This window comes from Sesamum indicum, linkage group LG6 (genome assembly GCF_000512975.1).
Source record: "Sesamum indicum cultivar Zhongzhi No. 13 linkage group LG6, S_indicum_v1.0, whole genome shotgun sequence".
Lineage (NCBI taxonomy): Eukaryota > Viridiplantae > Streptophyta > Magnoliopsida > Lamiales > Pedaliaceae > Sesamum > Sesamum indicum.
The window spans coordinates 8,021,641-8,046,180 of NC_026150.1; the positions used below are offsets into that span (position 1 = coordinate 8,021,641).

At 32.5% G+C, this 24,540-nt stretch overlaps 3 protein-coding genes across 8 annotated transcripts; all 3 read right to left on the bottom strand.

Annotated features, from left to right (window-relative positions):
- Positions 3,282–5,273, bottom strand: LOC105164058. The gene has a single exon (XM_011082608.2). The coding sequence runs from the start codon at positions 4,951–4,953 to the stop codon at positions 3,649–3,651; it is 1,305 nt and encodes a 434-aa protein (XP_011080910.1). The 5' UTR covers positions 4,954–5,273; the 3' UTR covers positions 3,282–3,648.
- LOC105164059 (WD repeat-containing protein 55-like) lies at positions 11,698–18,224 on the bottom strand. Of its 6 annotated transcripts, none has more exons than XM_020694208.1 (18): positions 18,087–18,224; positions 17,635–17,671; positions 16,872–16,916; positions 15,753–15,874; positions 15,615–15,647; positions 15,477–15,541; positions 15,284–15,371; positions 15,097–15,169; positions 14,860–14,966; positions 14,079–14,121; positions 13,918–13,974; positions 13,391–13,467; positions 13,184–13,232; positions 13,018–13,064; positions 12,841–12,914; positions 12,662–12,717; positions 12,409–12,529; positions 11,698–12,074 (listed from the first exon to the last, which is right to left on the bottom strand). In XM_020694208.1, exons 4-18 carry the CDS (start codon positions 15,845–15,847, stop codon positions 12,001–12,003), a joined length of 1,059 nt encoding a protein of 352 aa, XP_020549867.1. In that variant the 5' UTR covers positions 15,848–15,874; positions 16,872–16,916; positions 17,635–17,671; positions 18,087–18,224; the 3' UTR covers positions 11,698–12,000. The 6 variants fall into 6 exon arrangements, with proteins under 6 accessions (XP_020549867.1, XP_011080914.1, XP_020549866.1 ...); XM_011082612.2 differs by having other exon boundaries at positions 17,575–17,671; XM_020694207.1 differs by having other exon boundaries at positions 17,552–17,671.
- On the bottom strand, positions 20,010–22,569 carry LOC105164228 (ankyrin repeat-containing protein BDA1-like). Its single transcript, XM_011082841.2, has 2 exons — positions 21,915–22,569; positions 20,010–21,000 (listed from the first exon to the last, which is right to left on the bottom strand). The coding sequence occupies exons 1-2, from the start codon at positions 22,545–22,547 to the stop codon at positions 20,185–20,187; spliced, it is 1,449 nt and encodes a 482-aa protein (XP_011081143.1). The 5' UTR covers positions 22,548–22,569; the 3' UTR covers positions 20,010–20,184.

Below are 24,540 nucleotides of genomic sequence, written 5' to 3' on the forward strand. Positions count from 1 at the left end.
TTCAAAAATCAATTCATACTGGACCAAAAATACCACATCATAAATTACTGGATTAAAATTATATTTTTCGTTTTATACATTCATTGTTTGATGTTTATTTATTTTAATCTTTTAGTTGGCAGGAGAGAGAGAGAGGGGGGAGCTTCAAATTTCACGTCAAAGTAGAGATAAGACAAATCCGATTTGCATATACTATAAACCTTGTTTCTTTTATGTTCCCTCTCTCGAAATACGTATCTTAATATTACGTACCAACAGTCTGCGGGTGATAAAATTAAAGAATATGATTAATTAATCCAACTCAGGGACTCAAATCCATAATCACCCCAAACCATAACTCTAATTTTAAATATTTCTCTCAATACTATGACATAATGTTCCGTGTTACTTTAGAAGTCGCATAACGTAGGTAGGAATTGGCTTTTACACTTTTAGTTGAGATCGTAATTTGTAAATTATCCATTAAAATCTATATAGTATAGCTAGACAAGAAAATGTCATTTTCCATCCAGGTGGAGGAGTTGGACAAATGGTTCATGACTTATATATACACACTCAAATTCTTACAACATATGTCTATCAATTTGAACCCATCATTATTTATTTAGTACTACATACAAAACATCGATGTCGTGATAGTCCAGATAAGTGTTTAATGTTCTTAAGGAAGAGAAATTTGGAATTTTCTGCCAATTATTGGAGTTGCATTTCATTCTCATGTAAAGATTAATGTCCCTTTCTTTTTTTCTTTTTCTTTTTTTTTTTTTTTTGGAGATTAGATTTGGAAGGAGCAAGAACTAAAAATTTGGAGTTTATTTTTGGAATATTCAGATGTAAATCTCGAAGTTATCGGTGAAGTTGTAAAATGTTAATTACTATAAAAAAGAATAGATTATTTTTTTATATTATAAATAATCACTGTTTAAAAATTATGATAAGTTAATACTTTCTATCATAATATTAAATAAAATCAACACAAAAAGTTAAATTTTGTCCATGATTAATCAATATGTATTATGATTTTAATTATGGTCGAAGTATTTGTTCTGGTTTTTAGTTATAGTTTATATTTTGGTCGCGCCTGCAGAAGCAACGGATAATAATCGTTCCAAAATTATGCTTAATTAGTAATTATTATAACTTTTTATTTTTAACCGTAATAATTAATTAGGAGAGAAAGTCATATTTGTCAAAATGTGTGAAGGGTCTATTGCAATATAATATTTTGTGACTAATAAGAAAGAAAATTATGTTATGGTAAGAAAAGGTGTTTAGTAATGGACCATATATACACAGACACCAAAATACAATACAATTAAGTATGTACCATGGCATAAATAATTTTACGTTAATTACATTTAGACCCTTTAAAAATATAAAATTATACTTTTTTTAAAAAGAAATTTAAATTTATACTTACACCCCTTTTAAAAATTTATTGTTTATACCTGACCCCTTTTTGTTATGATTATTTTGAATTTTACTCCTTATTTAATGTGTCATATAATAATTTCATACTTATAAAGGAAAAAAATATAATAATGTTCACATCATTCCATATATATATTATACTTATATTCCTTTATAAGTACAAAAAATACATAAATTACTAAATGATCTGCAAAATTAAAAATTTATATATATTTCTTTAAGTTGCATCAGTATTTTCAGTTCAAACCTAAAAAAAGGAGGTCGGGTGTAAATATATAATTTTTAGAGAGGGTGTATGTGTAATTTTAGAATTTCTTCAGAAAAAAGTATAGTTTTACATTTTTGGACGGTTTAAGTGTAATTAACCTATAATTTTATTATCAAATAAATTTTGCACTTTAGTAGTGTTAGATATGCAAGTCGGTGCTTCATTTCATCCTTGAGGGTTTTCTTATTTTCCTATTGTGCAATATTTAGGGACCAAAACCCATTTTAGTCCAAGTATAAGGATCAAAATCAAATTTTAGCCCTAAATATAGGAACCAAAAGTATAACTTACCCTTAAATAAATGTCTTGATAATTCCATTATCGTCTTTTAACATCCGTATGGGTCAGCATAGGCATGAATAGAAATGGCTTATGGGCTTTTAAAGGGCTCGGAGTGAAGGCCTATCAATGTTTGATTTTAAAGTCTCTTTCATTTTGAGGACAAATGGATGGTCTGATGATTCAATAGTGAGAAAGTGGACGAATCCTATTGATGACCAACAACCCATGATGTATTTTTCTGACTTTATCAAATAAGGGATCATTATATTAACAATTTATGGTCTATTTATACAAATTATCGCTATATTTTGGATAATTATGTATATATTCATCAGAGTTAGTATTTATATAAATCACCCTTAGTTTTTTAAAAAGTACGCAAACTACATCTGCTTTTGGACTGTAGAAACAATTTTTATAATTATACAAAAAAATATGAATGGTTTGTGTAAGTAGATCATAGGTCAAGGAGTGCAAATATAATTATCTTATAAAATAATGATTTTATACTGTGTGGACCTATGGAATTTCATTCATGAATCTTGATTTTTCCGACCCTAATGTCCTAAGCCCGTCACTAAGAAAATACACCCAATTGAACCATTTCGATCACGGATTAATAGACAACAATGAGAATTTTTTGTTATATTTTGGTATTATATACTAATCTCGCACAATGTGTAATTAACATGTATTTTTTGAAAAATAAGAAACACACTGCATACACGTAAATATGACACTATTATGTAACATTATTTTGGGATAAAAAAAGAATCTCAATCCTAAAAACTACACCCAATTTATATCCTCTTATTGCTGGCCAAAAGTCAAATGGGAAATTGTAGAGTATAATGGCTCTATGGAAGGAGGTAAAAGATCTTCTATCGTGCATTCATCTTATGTTACATTTATATGTTTACTATATATAACTTTATTTTAATTTTAATTTTCAAAAAATACGGATCAATGATTCATTGATGTGACACTAATATGTAACATGAAAAATTAATAGGAATTTTTTTTTTCTTATATGTTATGGCCGTTTTCAATTCAATCATATTTGTTACGATTTTCTCACGTTGCATCTTATAAGTTGAATTTTTTTCATTTTTACGTGCATTTTTTGTCCAATAATCAAGGAAAAAATATACGAAAATGCAAGTGAAACTGCTATACACGAAAATTTTTCAACTATGAAATACAATGTAAGAAAAAATTATAATAAATAAAACTAAATTAAACTAAGACCCGTCCGAAGAAGAGATGTCATTTTTAGAGAGAAATGAGGGTGAAAGCTATATATGTTAAAATTTGTGGAATTCATCTAATACAAAACAACATTAATGCACAAGCAACATGAATAGCAGGGAAGCATTTAGACATGTACAATGTCTACTACTCCCACTTACTACATCTCATCATAATCATAGCAACGAAACATGTACATATTCAACATTAAAATAAAAGAAAAAACAAAGGACCTGCAAAGCATCCTTGGTTGTACCTCCTAAGATTCATTCTACATTGTAACTCATGAATATTTTGCTCAAATTGTAAATATATTGTAAAAATAAGAAACAAATTCAGATCATCACCACGTCCCAAAAGAAGAATGTACGACCCAGTGAAGCACCCCCGGTGTCCAATCAAAATTGCCGGGTCATCCATCAATAGGGAACTGGTGCTGACATTTTAGTAATTTGATCAAGAACATCAAGAACCTCTGCTCTACTCCTCACAATCCTATGAAACACTTCTCTAACCTGTTGCTGCAGCGGCCCCAGTCCCTCCTCCATCTTCTGGCAGATCTCCGCCAGCTCCGCCACCTGCGACGCCAGCTCTGCCTCCTTCTCCTCCTCCATCGGGAATACGAACGTGTCTGCGAATTCCACCAAGGAGTGTGCCACCTTCTCCATTCTCTGCAACTCCTCCAGCAATCCGGCTGTCCCTTTCTTCTCCTTCTTCTTCCAGTCTTCACCGATTTTCTCCTGCAGTCCGATTATGGGCTGTGCCCACGCCAAATTCCTCGGAACCTGAAAATGGGTGGCCAGCCCGTTTCTATCTTGACATGGAATGGCTGCCACCAGAGCCCACATCACAAACACCACAATCGTGTTCATAATATATACCGGCAACGCGGTTGACTCCCCGCCGCGCGGCGCAGCCAGGTTGGCCGACATGGTCTGAATCTGCTTCGAGGCCGACCAAGATTTCGCCACGGACCAGGACAAAGAGCGGAAGTTCCCGGCGGTACGGTCCTTGTTATTGCCTCCACCGCCACCTACGCGGCGGCCGAAGGATCGGGTTCGCTCCGTCCATCTTCCGTGCAAATTGTTGTTGGCGTTCTCCTTGTCATCGAAAACCATCGAGGTTAACAAGGTGTTGAGCGCCTTCCGTGCCCGCCTGACCTGGCCTTCCCCGAGGGGGGTCTGATTTAATGCCGTCAACGCAATCTGCGCGAGTTTTTGCCAGTGTTGAACGAGATCGACGCCGTGGGTAACGGCGTTACAGATGTCGAGGGCCTTGATGGATCGTTCCAGGAAGTCAGGAATCAGGCGATCAAGCGGTGGCCTCGAAAACTGAGACGGGTCACGGCCGGAAACAAGAATGGCCTTGAATTCGGCCTCGCAGCAGAGATACGTGTCGAGGAGGTTGCGGAACCAGGAGATGGAGAGTAGCTGCGGCGGCAATGGTGGATGGGTGTGCGTGTCGTGCGTTGCAGAGGGTGAGTCCGTCGTGGCCGTGGCGGCCGCAGTGGCGGAGGAATGATCATTGGAGTTGGAGTTTGTGACGGCGGTGGTGGTGGTGCTGGAGTGGATGTAGAGAAGGTCGGCGAATCGATCGGCGACGTGTCTCTGGAATAATTCAAGATTTTCTTGTTCTTGATCGTTGCTGCTCTCAATGGGGATGAATTGGTTGCGGCGGATGCTTATGCGGTTGAGGAAGGAGCCCTGATTATCAGTGGCCGGCATGGTTAAATTCCGTTGATGAAATCCTTTGGCGTTGTAATATGGAAGAGAGATGGAATGGAATGATGAGAGGTTGTCAGAGAACAAGGAGAAAAGGAAGAAAGAAGAAGAGAACGGTTTGGCAGTTAATATAAGAGAGGAAGAATGGACGGTTAAGCTTTGTCGGGAGCTTGACCGTTTCTCCACATTCCTGTGCCCGAGAAGTGAGAGCCCAGCCTGACTAGGTAGTTTGTTTTTTCTTTTTCCCCTTTTGCCCTTGCTGTTTCATTGTATTTTCAATCATCTACTATCTTTTCTTTTTTCTTGTTCTTTTGTCCCCACTCGCCATCTATTGTTTTTTTTTTTAATGAGACGATTAAATTATATGTTTTAGAATAAATAACAATAAGCTCTCTTAATATTTGGGATAATTATAAATATTATTTCGATGTATCAAAATTATCAATACCGTCTTGATTTTAACAATCGTCCAACAACTATCTCAATTCATTAGTCTCTGTTAGGTTTTCGTTTATTTTTTATGATGAACTGACAAAAATATCCTTATAAATTATGAATTGTTATTTTACTTATTTTTTAAAATAAATTCAGAATAAAATATATGAACTAAGTGGACAATTTTTTGATAAAGTTTTGAAATTTTCATCCATCATCTCTGGTGAAAGAACCTAGAATGAAGATCATTGATGCCTACACCATCCAAAGATGCTCAGCGTGACACGTGACTTTCTACCGTTTTTGACAATTAGTTTTCTCTAAATTGAGTCATTTTATAAGGTATGCACTTACTAACTTTGAGATCAAACCGAACGACCCTGTTAGACCTCAAACAAACTCTGAATTAGAAAAAATGGTTTTAGTTGAGGGTCATGTTAACGACACTAACAACTTATGTTTCAAGCCAACCCATTTCCAGTTTAAGGACTAAGAATAGACCCCCCACCTCTTTTGTCGACGCCCAAAGAGGATGCTGGACTACATTAATTTGATTCAACTTGTCATATCATCGCCAATCTCGACCTAACCTAAAATTAATATATTCGGTCTTTACCCCATCCACCTCTCCCGTCATCGCAGCCTCTGTCACTGCCACACCCTCCGTCATCGCCATTTCATCACCTTTTATATCTTTATGTATATATATATAGTTTATATATATATATATTTATATATATAACATATATCAATATATTACAAATATAATTTTAATTTTAATTTAACATTTATAACTGTTAGATGTAAAGTAAGTAAAAAAATCTACATTGTTAATCAACTAGTTAAATTACGGCTTTAGATTCAAAGCAAATCAAACGATTTATAGATAAGGTTATAAATGTAATTCTATAAATAAAAATAAAAAAATAAGAAAAGTGCGCGAAACACAGGAACTCTCGTGAAGGGGTTTTTTGCTCCATCTTTAAAACACAGAAGAATAAGTTGTTAATTTTTTGTTTTTTAGAAAACTTTTTTTTATTGACTTAGGGAGGTAAATTGTATTTTATCAAAAAAAAAAAAGTGGGTTGTTTGCACATGGATGGGCCTCTCGTAATTTAAAAACATTGGAAAAAGAGAGCAACTAATTAATGAAAGTAGAAAGGAATGAGAAGGCAGCAAAAGGATATATCAGAAAAGTTAAGGCGTGGAACGCGTTTTTGTTCGCAACACATGACATATGATGATAGATTAGATGTGTGTGTGTGTGTGCGCTCACGTTCCATTACATTCTTATTTCCTCCGGCGGTCGGGGGATAATGCCAAAAGGTTGGTTAGCAGATAGTAAAGATGTGAGAGAAAAATTCAAAGGGGGAATTTGACAGGTCTGTTGACCCACCAAGAACAGATCCATCATCCATAATTGCATTTGTGCTCCTCCACCTTCTCTTCTACGCGCCCACTTATCTCAATTATTATTGTTACTTTGGATTAAGGCATATACATATATATATATATATATTATATCCCTATAAGTGCATATGAATTAAAACTGTCTTTTAAAAGTTGTATAGGAGTAAAATTGTCCGAAAATCTATCAAATGAGTAAAAGTAAGCAATTTCATAAATTACTGGATCTAAACAAAAATTGGCATAATTATTGGACTAAAATTAAAATTATGCATACTTAGCGGACTAAAATAATAATTTTCCCTTATATTAATTGAGGTCATGAAATGGTATTTTTTGGTCCTCTAGTTTGGGATTTTTCACTTTAATCTCATTAATTACGGAGTTTTTATTTTTTGTTTTGTAATTTTAAAAAATAGTATTTTTTTTTCTCATGGCAACTTTTTGCTAGGTATTTAACAAAAAATGCCACGTAATTGTTAAATTCATGAGACTGAAAGTATTGCTTTTTTAAAATTACGAGATCAAAAGTAAGAATTCAGAGGAAAATTTTTTAAATTTTCATGAAAATTCGCCTCAGACTCGCCCCATTGCATTCCTGAAACTATTTGTAGTAGTAATTCACTTGAGACTATTTGTACGGTATCAACGATTTGTCTTGTCAAATGTGTTGCAGAATATTTAACTCTCAATATCAATAAAAAATGTGAAATTATGTTTTTTCTTAAAAAAGTTTTGAAATTTTACTTATATTCCCTTCGAAATTCTTCCTTTACACCTGACATCTTTTTGTAGGATTTGGATGAAAAATGTTAATTCTAATAAAAAAAATACATAAATTTTTAATTTATCCCTTATTTAATATTTTTATGTATATTTATATACTTATAAAGGGATAAAATATAATAATATATATATGGAGTGAGGTTAACATTGTCCTAATTTTTTCGTGATAAGTACAAAATTAGTACATGAGAATATTAAATGAGGGATAAAATTAAAAATCTATGTAATTTTTTTGCTAACGTTGTATTTTTCGTTCAAACTATAACGAAAGAAGGTCAAGTGTAAACAATAAATTTTTTAAAGAGACGTAAGTGTAATTTTAAAATGTAATTTCATATTTTCTGAGAGGTTATAAATATAATTAATCTTTTAAAAAGCATTAGATTAAACTACGCATTTTAAAACAAACAAACAAATAAATAAAATTATTATATATATATATATAAAAAAAAAAAAAAGGTATGGTCCATATGAATAAAATAACTGTTCGGATTATGTTTTGGTTAGAGAAGAATTGGTCAACTTGGGGTGGGGCCTCTGCAAAATTCTACATGACATGTAAGTCACAAGAACAGACCAACTGAAGCCGAAGAAGACCCATTGATTATTGAGTGAGACATTTAGCATCATTACATCATCAAACTTAAGATTATTTGTGGAGATTTTGAATTCCTTGGTCCAAAAACTCGTCCATTTATTGATCTTCTAGTTTTAATGTGCAGACCTACAAAATCAATGGATATTGATACGAGGTTCACTATTTTTTTAATAAAAATAAATAAATAAAAATCGACAAATATTATATATATATATATATATTACAACTCTAGATATTAACATGTTTTTACTCAATGAATCTAAGATGATAACATATATTTAATGTTTAGATCGACGGAACTCAATAATTACATGATATTTGATGCGATTGGTCCAAATGGATTACTTTTATAAAAATTCTCAGTTCTGCTCTTCATTTATCGGATATAGACTGTTTGATTCACTATGCTCACTTTTTAATATATTTGAACGAGTCAACTTGTTCAAGCATCAACATTGTTGTTGAAATGCCCCCTTTTACTAACAATAAGATTAGATTTATGATATGAAATTAGAATAGCTCAATGAACGACTTCGGATCAACCAACTTCGTATTCGACTTCAGTATACGTCAACTACCAGTATCGAATATGCATAATTAACCAAGAGCTATTATTACAGTATATCAACAATTAATATTAAAGTGTACAAATACCCACATACTGATGGAACCCAAATTCATACAGATAATGCAAAGATAGACTTATAATGCATTTTCTTTAATTTAAAATCAATAAATGCCTTTTTATATCTCCGTGAATACTGTATTACACGCATATTTGTTCATGGGCATCGGGACATGTTAAAATTCAGTGATTTATTATATATTAAAGAATAAATTAAAATAAACTCTTTTAAAATTTGATATAATTATAAATAATTCTCGTTGTTTGAAAATTACTCCCTTGACTTTAACAATCGTCTAATAATTAGCTTAATTTAGACCCCTTATAGTTTGAAAAGTTGTATCTAGCATCCTGAGATTTGCTTCCGTCTAACAAATAAATTTTTCTGTTAGTCAAAATTCACCGTACATATTGGTATTAATAAAAAAAAATTAAAAAAAACTATATTTATCCATGATTGACTTATTACTATTTACTGCAGGTCAGATAAATCTTTAATGATCAAATTACCCTCATACGTTTTCACGAGTTAGTGCATGTAAGAAAGTATATCTTCATCGTTATAAGGATAGTTTAGTCGAAAAATAATGTTTGACTTGCAATAACTCAATATTAAGTCAATCGAGGATAAATATCAATTTTTATTCAGTTTTTTTTTCGTATCAGCAAATTCAATTAAGTTTGACTTCGGGGGAACTTATTTATTAAACAGGAGCAAAATTTAAGGGTGCTAGGTATAATCTGTCAAACCACATGTGGTGTAAATATAATTACACCAGACCTCATAGAAAGAAGTGGAACTATCCCTTTTTTAAATTTCCCATCCACCTCATCCAACTTTTATAATTTTTTGTTTTTATATTACAACAAGAGCAAAGTTGATATATTCAAACCTCTATCTAAAGATTATATAATTTTATTAAATATTAGTAGGGCATTTATAATTTTATATAATAAAATTTCGAACTTTAAGAACCGAAAGTTTTGAGTGATTGGGGGCCGCCCTTGACATTGAATATAGTGATGCATGGTTCTCCACTTCATGTTATGGCTACCGTATCTGTCGGCTTCTATTACATGTATCTCTACTATCCCTCAATTTCCGGGCTATAATTCTTTTCGTTTCTGTCCCAACTCATTGGATTTGAAATGGAGTTCTAGTTGGGATACGATTTGATTAAATTCAAATTAATTATATAATGAGTGTAATATATTTATTATATAATTGGTATAATAAATATATGATTCTTAATTTAATTTAGACAGATCTGATTTTAAGAAGAATTTTGTTGATTTTAGCCCTAATTAAATTTGGATACTTATTTTATTATTAATGTACAATTCAAAGTGAATAACCAATCATATGACAAGGTACAATTCAACGACATGATATTTGGATAGGAATCTTTTGAATTAGACATTACAATGTCATGTTTGTGAAGAAAATGTTAGAGTTGTGTCGGTCTCTTTTTGAGTGTGTTATGGAGGAATGTTTTCAAGAATTGAATTAAAAGAAGAGCAATGTACAACGGTTGTTATAAGTTTATTATAATTATAAATACTCTTTTATTTCTTAAAAAATTACAAATACACTTTGAAATTAATAGTCGTCTAATAAATCCTCCCTCGTGACAGCCCATAATAGTGAAGTATTTATTAGACGATTATAAATTTTATAAGGGTATTCGTAATTTTTCAATCAACAAAAAATTATTTGTAATTGTGAAAATACATTTATTTTTTCTGTGAAGATATTTCTCATTGTAAATAGTTTTTGTAGAAGTCTTTATTTGAAATCACCAAAAGAAAAAAAAAAAAAATCATCTTCGACTAAGTTTTATTTTGTTGTGAAAGCACTTGTTTTTCTTTATAATTTAATACTTCCGCATTACGAACAGAGAAGCTTTGATCCATGGATAGGGGAAAATCGAGTTGACGAACTTGTTTAGCAGTTACTTGTTTGTTTCTTCTAATTTTTTTTTTAAAAAAAATGATAAATTATTCCCATATAATAAGTGATTATAATTAAAAATTATAATAAATCAATGTATTATCTACCGTAAAAAATAAAACTAATATGAAAATTTAAGTTTTGACCAAATCATTGTTAAAATATTTGCTGTGATTTTTCAGCTGTGAATCATACTTTGGCATTGCTTATAGAAACAACACTTACAGTCGTTGTGCAACTGTGTTAAATTAAAAGTCGCAAAGATTTTTTTATATTTAACCATGATAATTAATCAAGACAAAAGTCGATATTTCTTTGGGTAAATTATATTTTGGTCCTTATATAGTCACTTATTAACTCTTGGTCCCTAATGTTCCTTGCCACAATTTTGATCTCTAATTTGTTACAAATTTGATCATATATTCAAATTAGAGACCAAACTTACAAAAATTTGTGTATATTAAGGACCAAAATCATGACTAGTAGACATTAATGGCCAAGAGTGAATAATTAGAGATGACATACTAGTAAAATATAATAATGAATAATTGTCAAAGTAATATACAATAACTGACAATTACTTTCAATAGTGATTAACTTAATTACAACTGTTTTCACTATAAACTCGTGAAAATCATTATTTCAAAGTAGATTCTTTTATTACTTTGATATATATAATTAGCAATAGTTTTATCCCATCACTTGATGGGCCTCGTTATGTTTGTTTAAATATAATTAAATGTTTTTATTTCATTTTAGATATACACACCATCTATATAAATATCTCTAAAAAAAATATCTTACATCCCATAATTTATTATATGGATGCAAACACATGTTATCATGGTTTGCGTTTATAAATATAATATTTAATTTCTTAAGAACACTCATGTGACTTAGCGAGTTAGATGTCCATTGTTATAATTCTTTCATGATTAATTAAAATTCATGAATAATTAAATATTATCTATCAGAAAAAAAAATTACTATTGCTTACACTTTGAATAACTACAACAACGATGGACTAAAAGTCATGGTAAATACCGTTGAGCAACACGACCTATCCTTTTAAAAGCAATAAAGAGAATAAATAGTGTACAGAATTGTGTTAAAACTGGCTTCCTCAAACATCCAACAATTCTAGCTGGGAGCATTTCTGCGTTCAAGCATGGAATCAGCAATCGTGCCTGTATCCATCCAAGTGCATTTAGGCAAATAACAATGATCTCATGATCCACTGGCGGCTTATTAATCTAGATCAGCAAAGAAGTTGCTCGAACTGCTGAAGTTTTGCCCCTTGCTCGCATTTTTCCTCTTAGTCCCTGCAGCGATTGCCAAAGCGCAAAAGGTTCACACAAGCTCATAGCAGAGTTATAAACAAGATTGCAATGATGAACTATGATAAAGGGACATCATGATACATCAACAAGTGACCGAACATTCGAGATGGCTACTGCCCACATGTGACGCAGGAAATCAAAGATTGTGTCTTAAGAGAAGTAGGAAAATAAACGGAACCATTTTTTTGTCTGAGAACACTTGTCTGCCTTGGACTCTCAGTTACAACACAGTTTATGCAACAGTTCCCAGTAATAAACATAAGCTCCAAGAAATTATTGTACTAAGAAAGTTAAAACCTAATAACACCAGAAATACCTTTAGAAGGTTTTGCAATACTATCGTCAACGTCCATCCCATCATTGTCGCTGTCTGATGCAGAAGAATGATCTGGTATAGTGTTTCCAGACCCTTGAAGCAAGTCCTCCAGATCCCATAGCTAATATTCACGGAGAATAGGTTGAGAACATAAGTTATGATATTGAGATGGGTTTATAAATTAGCCATATACAGACAGAGAGAGAGAAATAGATAAAACAAAAAAATGTGTGCCTAATGGAAAACTATGGACCTTTAATGTCTGATCATGTGATATGCTGCCAAGGAACTTCTTATCGTGAGAAAAGGCTGCAATATCAAAATAAACCAATAGAAAGAGATCAAACAAATGCTAAAGATATGCAGGGAAACTTGAGTCAACTAAAAACTTCTCAAATAATATCTCCAGAAAAGAGTGAATAGAAGTCATACCAAGACGTTCCACTGGATATTCTGAATGCTCAGCAATTGGCTGAACTATTCTGTTGGGCAATATACCTACCAAGCTTAAATAGAAAGAATGGAGAAAATAAGTTAACGCTAAAGTCAGAGTCATGAGTTAATAGGGGCAACAGGTCAATGACACCTGTTCTGCATAAAAACTCTCACCTGATTATCCCATTCTCGGAACCAGTGATTACTCTATCTTCATCCAGCTTAAGAAGATATGAGAAACATAAAAGTACATTAATTTAATAAAACCTTATTAGATAAACCACTTCAAAATCATCAAGAGAAATTTGATAAAAAACAACACTGATGGAAAAGAACTAACCTTTAGCAAGGCATCAACTGAATTAGGAGAGAGATCAACAAAACGATCACTGAAAATTTGCAAAGCGTCCCATCAATACCGATGTTAGCCTCAAGATTTGATGCAAAACATAAAAAAAGATTCTTCCAGGATTGTTCTGTTACATCCCAATAAAATTCACAATTTCCAAACATTCCTCTGGGCAGAAATCCAAGAGAGAAGAAATACCTGCAATCTTTAAAAAATCCCCACGAGTACAACAAAAGAGTTCCAGTCTGCGTTCCACATATAACCTTTCTACCATTCTAGTCACAGAAAGTAACAATTAGGTATATCTCATTGTAGGCAACATATTATAAGGTTCTCATCTCACAGAAAATAAATATGGCACATAAACATCTGTTACAAGGGAAGTGGCTTTCCTTCTGGACCTACAGGGCGTGGAGGAAACCAAAAAAGAAACTCTGAGCCAAAAAGACAAAGGACAGAACAAGATAAATGCGCAAAGCATTTTGAGTTTCTTTGATGTACAACAGAGTAGATAACAGTGCTATAAGGACCACATACAGAAATATAAGCATAAACAGGTAGAGTCCAAAAAAAAAAGGGACCTAGAAATGCAGATACTAATGACAACCACAAAAGTCTCGAAATATAATTAAACATGCATTGGAAGTAAGCGCCTCTTAAGCTATAGGTTTATTAATGCAATGTAGAAAAAATAATTTCACACTTTCTTATGACCTAAATCCTACCTTCATAATAACAACCGAGAGCAGTTCATCCTCAGAAAACTCTGATCTTGTTTGCACCTGCAGTAGAGTAAGGCACAATAACTCATTTATGAACTAAACTAAGTCGCTAAGTTCCCAGCACTCAATTAAATTATCAAATTCTAAAAGAACAAAAGGACTACCTTGTTGCTTCTTAAATTGCAAACAGATAGAGTGCCATCCCCACTATGGAAAACATAGAAAATAAGAGTTAAATATGGTCCCAGTCCAAGGGCAGGTAAAGGCAAATCAAGCACATATCGAGAGGTTAGCAACTGATAATGGAAATAATTGTTGACCGAAACAAATGCTTTCTCCTTTTCACAAATGGAAAAACTATCACAAATTCTTTGCATTGAATTTGCTGAAAAATATATCACCATATTTTCTAATCACATCATGATTCATGCAATAAACTAAGCATTAAGTGTGCAAATTCTATCAATCACCAAAATATATGAATTAACAGATAAACAACAGAATACAAATTTCGATTTTTTTTTTCTAAAGAAGTATTAACAGCCACTGCTAAACATGAAAAGCTCACACTAGCTATGATCTGTATGAAAACGAAAAACTGGAGTTCCTTGAACAAATATATATGTCCAGAGACAAATAAAAACAAGTTCTAAAAAGCTGAAAATTGAAAAACAAAGAAAACCTGGGCTGACAACAACATTATCCTGGTAGTGCTTATACTCATACATTTTCATGCTTCCTCAGCATGCAAACAGAGATTTCAAAGAGGACAAAACAACATCTGCAACCCAGTCAACATGTTCATACCCAGTCCTCGTTATCATGAGGCCAAGTGGAGGAATTTGAAGATTAATTTCTAAAATTCAAAACTTTTGGTCAAACAATAACATCCAAGATAAGCAGAAAACAAATGCGTTGCGCAGAGAGGCACATAGGCAAGCCTACCTTGTTCCGACCAACTTCATGGAATCTGAGGCAAACGTCATATCTGATATGTATTCTTCATGAACATTGAAAGAGTTACAGCACGAACCTTGTCGGGTATCCCACACCTGTAATACAGAGCAACCTATCATCCTAAATGTCTTCAGCAACACAGCACAATCCAAAATAGCAGACAACCTTCAACTTTGCTTTCCTATCACAAATTCATAAGTTTTATAACAGTTATGTGAAGTTCACCTTAATACAACCTTCATCATCTCCAGAAGCAATGGTCGATTCTGTCAAGTTAACAATTCTATTTACAGCAGCTCTGCATAATCCACGAGTCAGTCTTTAACTAAAAGGATGGTGTGCTACCATTACCTTAACAATGAATCCCAACAATAATTGATCTAGAAATAAAAGATTCTGCTTCACAACTTACCCATGAGAATTCTCCAGACGTACAACTGCTGTACCAGTTTCAATGTCTGTGGCAAGAATGGAACAATCTGGAGATCCCGTAACCACAGCTGAACACAAATTCAAATCCACATAAGATATATTCAGAAAGGAGAAATAAAGAAACAGATACAAAATTACAAAAAATGCGGAAATACATAAAACACGAAACTTACCATGCCCTTCATTGATGAAACGGAGAGCTCTGCATGACTCAGTATGAGCATTCACTTCCAGCAGCCTAACAACCAATATTACCAAAAATATTAATAACATTGAAGAATAAAAATGTGTCACATTGCACGCATTTGCACCTTTTTGGCGTAGATTCAGCGGCATAACGATATCTGATATGCAAAACAAACAAAAGCGATTTATCAGCAACATAATCTTTTCATTTAGTGACATTGATCTTGTATTAGGAAGAAGTGGTGAAGTTGAAGTAAACTTACAAAAGGAGTTGGCCGGTGATGAGACCGGCAGCAACGAGGTTATCAGAAGGATGAAAATCGAGGTCAAATGGAAGTTTTCCCAAATCAATCTCCATTGCACCATAAACACGACCGAAATTCCTCTACAATTGAAAATTGTAAATAGCAAACTTGTCATTGTGTTAGACCCTACAACAGATTTGGGTCTCGGGATTCTGGCAAACGGGGAATTAGCTTCACCGGTTCAAGAGTTTTATAAGTTCTAATAATTTACACAAATAGATAATATTAAATTATATATAAATAAGAGGACATATCACAAGAAATTTCAACTATAGTAAGAAAAAATTTTGTTACTAGATATCAAATTTTCATCCAAGTACTTTCAGTACCGAAAAAGTGTCGTTACAAGTTTTGTACTCTAAAGCCCGACACCAAAATTTCTTGTAACGAACTTGACTTCTTGTTACAAATAGATTCATAACAAAACATGATTTCTTATAGTACTATCAGTTCTAGTAAGTTTGTTCTCACAAAAGCTTATGACCATTATTACAAAAGAAGTGGTATTTTGCCAATAGTATTTCCATTACGCTTACTTATTATGACAATTTAGTTCCTCACTAAAACTGAAAATCAATAATATTTTTAATTTATTTATATTATAAATATGTAACAAAAAGTTATTGTGACAAATTTAATATCCTCACCAATAGAAATTTTTAGTGATTTATATTTCTCTTTTGTTGAAAAATCTTACAAGCCTATTTTCAAAAATTCAATAGAGGCACCATCCTGCAAACCTTCAAATACAATAATAAACAAAAGGAAAGTAAACTCGACATAAAGAAATCCCATATAACCACATAACAAAGTCAACCATTTAAATTATACGTCAATACATAATTCCACTTTAAGATATTGTCGCGCTTGTTACGAAAGGATATCTTATGAAACTTTCAAGTGTAGGAGCTCCAAGGAGACAAACTAAAGTAACTAGTTTCCGGAGAGGTCTCATCAAGTGACATAAAGTGATCATAAGAAATACAAGCAAGTGATAACATTTAAAAGCTCTCACCATAGGACCAAGTTGGCATCTAAAATAGATTGATGAAAGTTCTTCTATAGAGCATATTGTACCTTTCTAGAAGTAGATTTTTAGCACCGACTTTGCAAAGTTATAACCTTCAAAAGTGCAAAAGATATATTAATAAGTTATAATCCACAGGACATAACTTAATATAAAACATTAAACGAGAGATTGTAAAGAGGGACACACGTTGCTCTAAAATATGCTGCCTCTCCAAAATAAAATTGACCCAGTTTGCTTACACTACTTACAGAAAATAGAGGCAATGTACTGAATGACAATATGGTGTGAAACTAGTGAATGCCTTTCTCTGTGGACATTTTCTATAAAAATGATAATGTCGTCTAGAAAAGTAGTAATATTTTATTAGTTTATTTTCTGAGCATAAGTTTTTGGCTCTTGTTCAAAATATACAGTATTTATGTTCTAGTTTAGTTCCGCAAGCAGAGGTTAAACTAAGTAACTACGAGCCTTTTCAAAAGGCTATCAGTATACTAAAAATATTTTTTAATCATGCAGTGAGATTGCAGCCAATATTTGAATGGTTGCTTGTTGCTAATATTTCTTTGAAGGTTTTAACTATGTTGAGTAATTTGGTCACAACACCAGTCACCAAGGGTGTTTTGCTTATATCTTATCTATGCTCTATGGAGCTACTGAACCCACAAATTCTCTGGGCAGCATAGCAAATATCAGCATTCACTGCTATTCATAGAAAATAGAGAACTACAGATTTCAGCTGCAACATGGTACTTGAGTATGGTCACGACATTAAAATTTCCAAACAGTCCCCTTTCTCTTTTTGCTGTATACCCTTTTTTTTTTCACTTTTAGAACTCTGGCTGTTTCACTGCATAACATGATGGAATTCCAATCACGATGAAGTTCAGAAGAAACGAAAAAAACATTGGAAAAATTGTTTCATGAAAACTTCAAAAGTACTGCTTAAAGATTGACCAAAAAAGCACAATCCAGGCTGAACAACAAAGCAGAGTCCATATAAATCCATATAAAAAGTTAATCTTAACACCTTAACAATCAATCAATTCGTAACTAAACAACAATAGTCCCCAAATCAGAGTACAAATGAAAATGAACCTTTAGAAGACGCCGATTATCTTATCGAATATACAAACTTTTCAGACACTTAATATGAATCTTCTTCCCTTTTTTAGTACTGCGGATGCAGTTGTTGCTCTAAGCAATTATGGCTTACTTCAAATCGAGCAGGTAGACGTTGATAGAGGAAGATAGGGGAAATATACCTGGAGAAGGTTGTTGACTGCGGTTGCAGATGGCAACAACGGGGTTGTGAGTGGTGGATTGAGGTTTGGGGTTTATGGCCTTGGTGAGAACTGAGGAGAGAAAAGACAGGAGAACAATGTACTCAATCAAACTTAATTTTCTATGTTCAAAGAAGGGATAATTACATCTTACCACTGTCACGGTTTTAAAATTTTGTCATTTAATTTTTTTTTTATTAATTTAATATTTTAATTTTATAAAATTTTACACTTTATCATTTATAACTATTTTTCAAATAATTTTTTCTTTCAAAAAATATATCTAATCTTCAAGGGTTATATAATCACTCACATATGCAGGGCATGTGATTTTTTTTTTATAAAAAATTAATAAAAAAAATATCATATATGATAAAGTACAAATTTTACTAAATTAAAATAGTAAAATTGAGGAAGGAGCTCAGTCACCGTGGACTCCGATTACAAAACCCGTCTGGGGAGGTCTGATAACTTAGCAGCAATTGATGGCCCACCAGACAATATTACGAAAATTCATATTTGTCCTTACATATTTGGTTTGAAAATTACGTCCACACCTTTGCTTTTTCCCTTCAACTTGACTCAGTATTTATTTATACTATATAAAAAAAATGCTTATTTTTCTCATATATTGATACTTATAAAATGGCAATAGCAATTTTATTGTTATATCAAATATTTTTAAGTTGATTTTTTTTTAAAATATAATGTATTAATTTATATATATTCTTTATTCATAATAAATTTTAAAATATAAAATATTATTTATTATATGTACGTAAGGACGACGTGCTATGACGGCTAGTACTATTATAAAAAAAAATATTGTGTCGTATCAATTTTTAAATACCCAAATTTACCCTTTATTTTATTTCTTCTCTTTAAAAAATTTTGTCAAATTAGTAATTTTAATATTTTTTAATAATATCACAATTATATTTTTTTTCCGTTTAACTATCCACTACTCCACATTTCTTTCTTATCTTACTTTTCTATGTTTATACTTTATTATAATTGAAGAGCACCTATTTGGTGCTAAATTTTTTTTGGTCTATCATTTTTTTTAGTTTAAATTATTTGCAGATTTTTTTTTCTTTTCTCAACCTCCAACTCTCTTTCCTCACTATTCTCTCAATATAACTTCCCACAACCTTTATTATTTTACTATTTTTTATTTATTTAACTAATATATATATTTTAAGAAAGCAATAATTTATTATTTAAATTTTAAATTAATTGCACACACATAGAGTGTGCCAAAAATTACTAGTTTATTGTAATTATGATTATAATTTATTTTTTTCACAAATTTCTTTTTTCTTATCATCTCACATCAAAATTCCTTTTATATGTTTGTGAGAATCGTGTGCGACGATAACTAATTAACACCTCCAATTAGCTTAAAGTTATCGAAACCACGAAGTTTTGGTTCATAATAACTATTTATTTTTAAGTTTAAAGCCATCTTCCTCGACAATTCCCACTCATCTTAAACCCATAAGCATGGTCAATCCGATCCCAATTCGATTTGAAGCATTAGAAGATGCGGAGAATAAAAAAATTGTATAGTTTTAGTCTTCTAATTTAAGAGGTGATATTTTTTATTGTATATAAATTGATTATCGCAATTTGATTTTATAAATTTAAAATTTCACTGTTTTACTTATTTTTCGGTTAATTTAATCAAAAAAATTAAATGTATCATATATTTAATTCAAGATCATCCCATCATCCAATAGTCCGATCAACAAAGTAACTGGGGCCATAGTGAATGCATGGCAGTGCGTACATTAGTTCTCCTAACTTTCTTGGAGTAGTATGCCCACGTCACAATACTTTATTTAGGAAAATTTTTAAATGAATCAAGTTTGGTCAAATTAAATCAATTAGAAAGTAAGTGTGATACATACTTATTATGCGAATTTGATCACTTTTTTTGAATTATACACTAATCACACTGCAAGTATTATACTTGCCATATAACTAGTTTTGGTCTGTCCAAACTCGATTTGCGTTAAAATTTTCTACTTTATTATTGTTTCTATATATAAAACTTGCATGCATGCTATTGCCAGACATTCTAATGTTGGATAAGTTTGTACTGCCTTCTGAGGATGCGGACAAGCGAAACAATCTTCACAGCCCCGCGGCCGTGGAATCGATTATATACGTTACTCGATGTTGCGGCACATCTCGGCAGCCACCACACGTCCTTGAAGATCGCCTTCCCCATAGAATACACCATTTTGCCGACGAAAGCAGTCACAATCGCGAACCAGGAGAAGAAGAACATGAACTTAGAAACCCCACTGGAATTAGATATGTAATCCATGGCTTTCAGGTAGCTGTAGGCCAAAAAGATCAAGCATGTTTGGAGTACGACGGTGTACGGCCGGCCAGGCAGCATGAATATGATGATCAATAAAGATGTAATGAACGCCACCGTGTTCGCCGGCATGAATAGTGGGCTCGACATCACCATTCTTCCCACCTGGTGGACCTGTCGTGGTGAAGAACGCTCCAAAGAGCGCCTCCGGACGTCGGTGGGGCTGTCGGCTTGGCCCTGGTAAACTCCGCCGGGGGGTTGGAGCACCACCTGGTAAGTGGCAGTGGCGATCAGCACGGCCACCACTAAAATGACGCTGCGCATGTCGACGGTAAGCTCCTTGTGCATGAAGTACTCTCGTCGGAGTAAGTCCTCGTACCGGGTTACTGGGGAGTGGAGATATTGTGTGAGTGTTTGTTTCTTGGGCAAATCTGCTGCTGTCTGGGCGCCCGCCTCCATCAAAACTTTCTTCATCTTCTCACTCCCAAGCTCTTGGGCAATGTCTAGAGGGGTCTTCCCATCTGAGTTTTTTTTGCTCACTTTAGTTATCTTCACTAGCTTTTTCACTCCCTAGACAAGTCATATATGTAATAGTTAGGGTTAATTAATTAGGTTAAATTACATTTTTAGTATAGGATGGCTATTTAATGACAATATTGCTTTTTTTTTTAACAATAATTTAAAGACTCCGGCCATCGGGACGGCCAAATGGACTTAAATGCATTTTTGATTTCATAATTTAAATTATTTGGCGTATTCATTTTTTAATTTTTTAAGATAGCATTTAAATCCATCTTATTTGTGGGATTTCAGTTCTTGTTTATCAGATTCACCTTTCTAGCAAAACAATATATGTGCATTTCATGGACTTTTTAACATTTGTGCTACTGATTTTATTGGCTCATTTTTGTCATTTAATTTTTGATGGGTTATATTTTGGTCCTATATCTTTTTAATTTTACTATTAGAGTCCTTTAATTTTAACTTGAGATCACCTTTATCACTGGTGGATGTGAAGTCCACGAAAAAAGAAAAACTAAAATCACAAAAATTGAAAAAATATAAGACAAAAATATTACTATAAGTTAAAAAAGAAAAATATCAAATTATTTAAATTACGAGACAAAAAATATATTTAATCCAGTGAAATTTGGATGGAGCTAGCTCACGTGACGAATTTTATGTTAGGCTTTTAAATTGGGTGATATTTTGGTTGACTCCAACCAAATTTGGCCATTGTGGTGACTGGGGTTTTTAAACTATGGTATTTTCAAAATAGCATCAATGTACATGACTAAAAATGCAATTTTTACTCAATTAAACAATTCACATTCTTTATAATATTTAGTCATACTATAGTTTAAATTTGACAAAGTACATACAGATCCTCTATTTGCTGATGGAACAAACAGTTAGAAATAATATGTGTGTGATCGACTCGACTCGATTTATTTAGATTTTTAAACTTATGAACGATCAATTACCTCAAGTGCACCATCATGCTGAACTGCAAGATGGAGGAGGGTGTTCTGTCTCTCATCCTTCCATGCAAGTGTGTGCTCTCTCGCTTTCCTGACAACCCAATTCAGGAGCAGCGTAAAAGCGTTACAATTGCCATATTCCAGAGCAACGTGCACCGCTGTCTGAAACCGGTTGTTCAAGTCGTAGATTGAGTCGGGACAGTGGCTCAACAAGCTGACTAAAACATCCAAATCACCAGTACCGGTAACAATTCTGGCAGCTAAGAGCAATGGAGTGAGGCCCTCCTTTCCTTTGACTCGGACAAGCTGTTGGTCAGCTCTTACAAGTGCTTTTGCTGTGTCTTTCCTGTTCCTCTCCAAGGCAAGATGAAGAGGGGTTAGGCCCTGAGGGTTGAGCTTCTTACCAAGTGACGGCATCAGGTTCATGATCTCGACTGCGAATGTGGTGTGCCCTCTGGCTGCAGCTTCATGTAAGGGAGTGTGCAGGAACTGGATGTTGTCCATATCCTGCAACACTTGAGGATCATTTGAGATTGAAGAATACAATCCCATGATGTCTCCTGTTTCAGCACTCCTCATCATCTCTTCCATTCTCGTCTTAAGACTCTTAACATCAATCTCATGACCTGCACACATTTTCCACAAAATTGGTAGTTGTTTTAGGATGCACTGATAAGGCCACTGTATGTATATAGAAGAATGATTAATCACACATATAGCAAGTATTTATAATACACTTGCTTTATAATTAATTTGATTTGGCCAAATTTAATTTGATAAGTGCGATTGAAGCACACTCGTATACGTAGGTGCATAACTAGATCTTTTGTTATATATAGTTTAATGAAATAAATGAGCTAGAAGAAAGGTGAAATAAATAATTGATCAGAGTTGATAAAAATGAATAGAAAATTTTTATATAAATGAATTTGAATGTATATTATTTAACATATATATATATATATTATGAGAACCAAAATTTTTAATAATTTCTTCCAGTTTCATAAGTTGGCGTCACATCAATGACTGATTGATATATGTTTGTTTGTTTGTTTTATATTTTTAATTTAAAACGGGTTATAATTTAAATGTAGAATGGAGCAGATACGGAATATATATGAATGTGATAATAATATATGAGATAGAAGTGTGAGTAGTAAAAATAAGGCAAAAGTGAAATGAGTATACGACAGAGTTTTAACTTTTTCCACATTACATAAGTTAGCAAGAGCAAGTATCGAATTATACCCCTTTCCGGAGCTATGACGTTTTGTTACTAAAGGTAATTATTCTTGTTGGACCACAACAGATATAATTAATAACTAAAAATCAATTTATGTAATTATATGATTCATCTATTTTCGATGTATATATATATACACACACATATATACGACCTGAAAATGTCAATAAAATAGTGTAAAATAAGGATATAATTTTTTTTGGCACCACAACTATGACAGATTACACTTTTAGTCGCATTAAACTCAAAATTATATCTTTCTGGTCCCAAAAAGTGTGATTTTAGGTCTTTTTAATCCTCAAATTACATCACCTTTTAGTTCCAAACAATGCTTTTTTAGTTCTAAAACCACAATGCACGTGACTTTTTGGAACTAAAATATGTGATTATGAGTTTTATGGAACTAAAAGCGACACATTTTCACAGTGTTGATACCAAAACAAATTCTAGCCTTATTTTATGGGACTAAAAAAGTATTTTGCCTGCAATTAATTAATATTTTTATGAATAGCAAATCTTAGATTTTGGTGAAAAAAAGAGGGAAAAGAATTTGGGATTATTATTTATAATAAATTTTGATTTTTTACCCAAGGTCTTTATAAATCTTCCCGACAATCTCTGAATCGTTGGCTATATAAGGCCGAAAGGTTTAGGTCAAAACTCATATTTCTGTAATTTGACCTTCAAAGTCTATAAAAACCATAATATGTACAGATTCACTATGACCATTACATTATTTTAATATTTACGATATACATGAAATCATACAATTAAATCTACCCTTTAAATAAATATCCTCCTTGTGATAGGTATAACTCATACAACTCCATTCTTTCTTAATACCATTATCTTCACCAAATTATGAATTAACTTAAGTATTAGAGCGCCATCATCCGATTTCCCCAACCTGGTCCTAAAGACTGCGTGTTTTGCAAGTTTTGTATTGAAAATTCAAGGAATACCCATTTCAATTGGGATAGCAGTCGTTCAACAGAGTTAGTTCTATTTTATTATTATTTGAAGGATAAATTTTATCTCTAAAAAGATCATGCCTAATTAACACACAGATTTTATAGAAGTAAAACACGCACACAAAGTCATGATATGCAAAATTTTTATCCAAATCAAGTTCGGACGAATCAAATCAATTATCAAGCAAATGTAATACGTTTGTCATGTGATTAGTCATTTTTTTTAATTATACATCAATTATACGACAAATATATTATATTTATTATATAATTAATTAGATCCAACCAAACTCGATCTGAATTAAAATTTCTAATCAGCATATATACCTTACTTCCTATAAGAAATAAGTTTCTATTTGGAACGTCCTCGAATATAATAAACTTTATTTCCAAACGTGTAATGCATGGCTGTTAC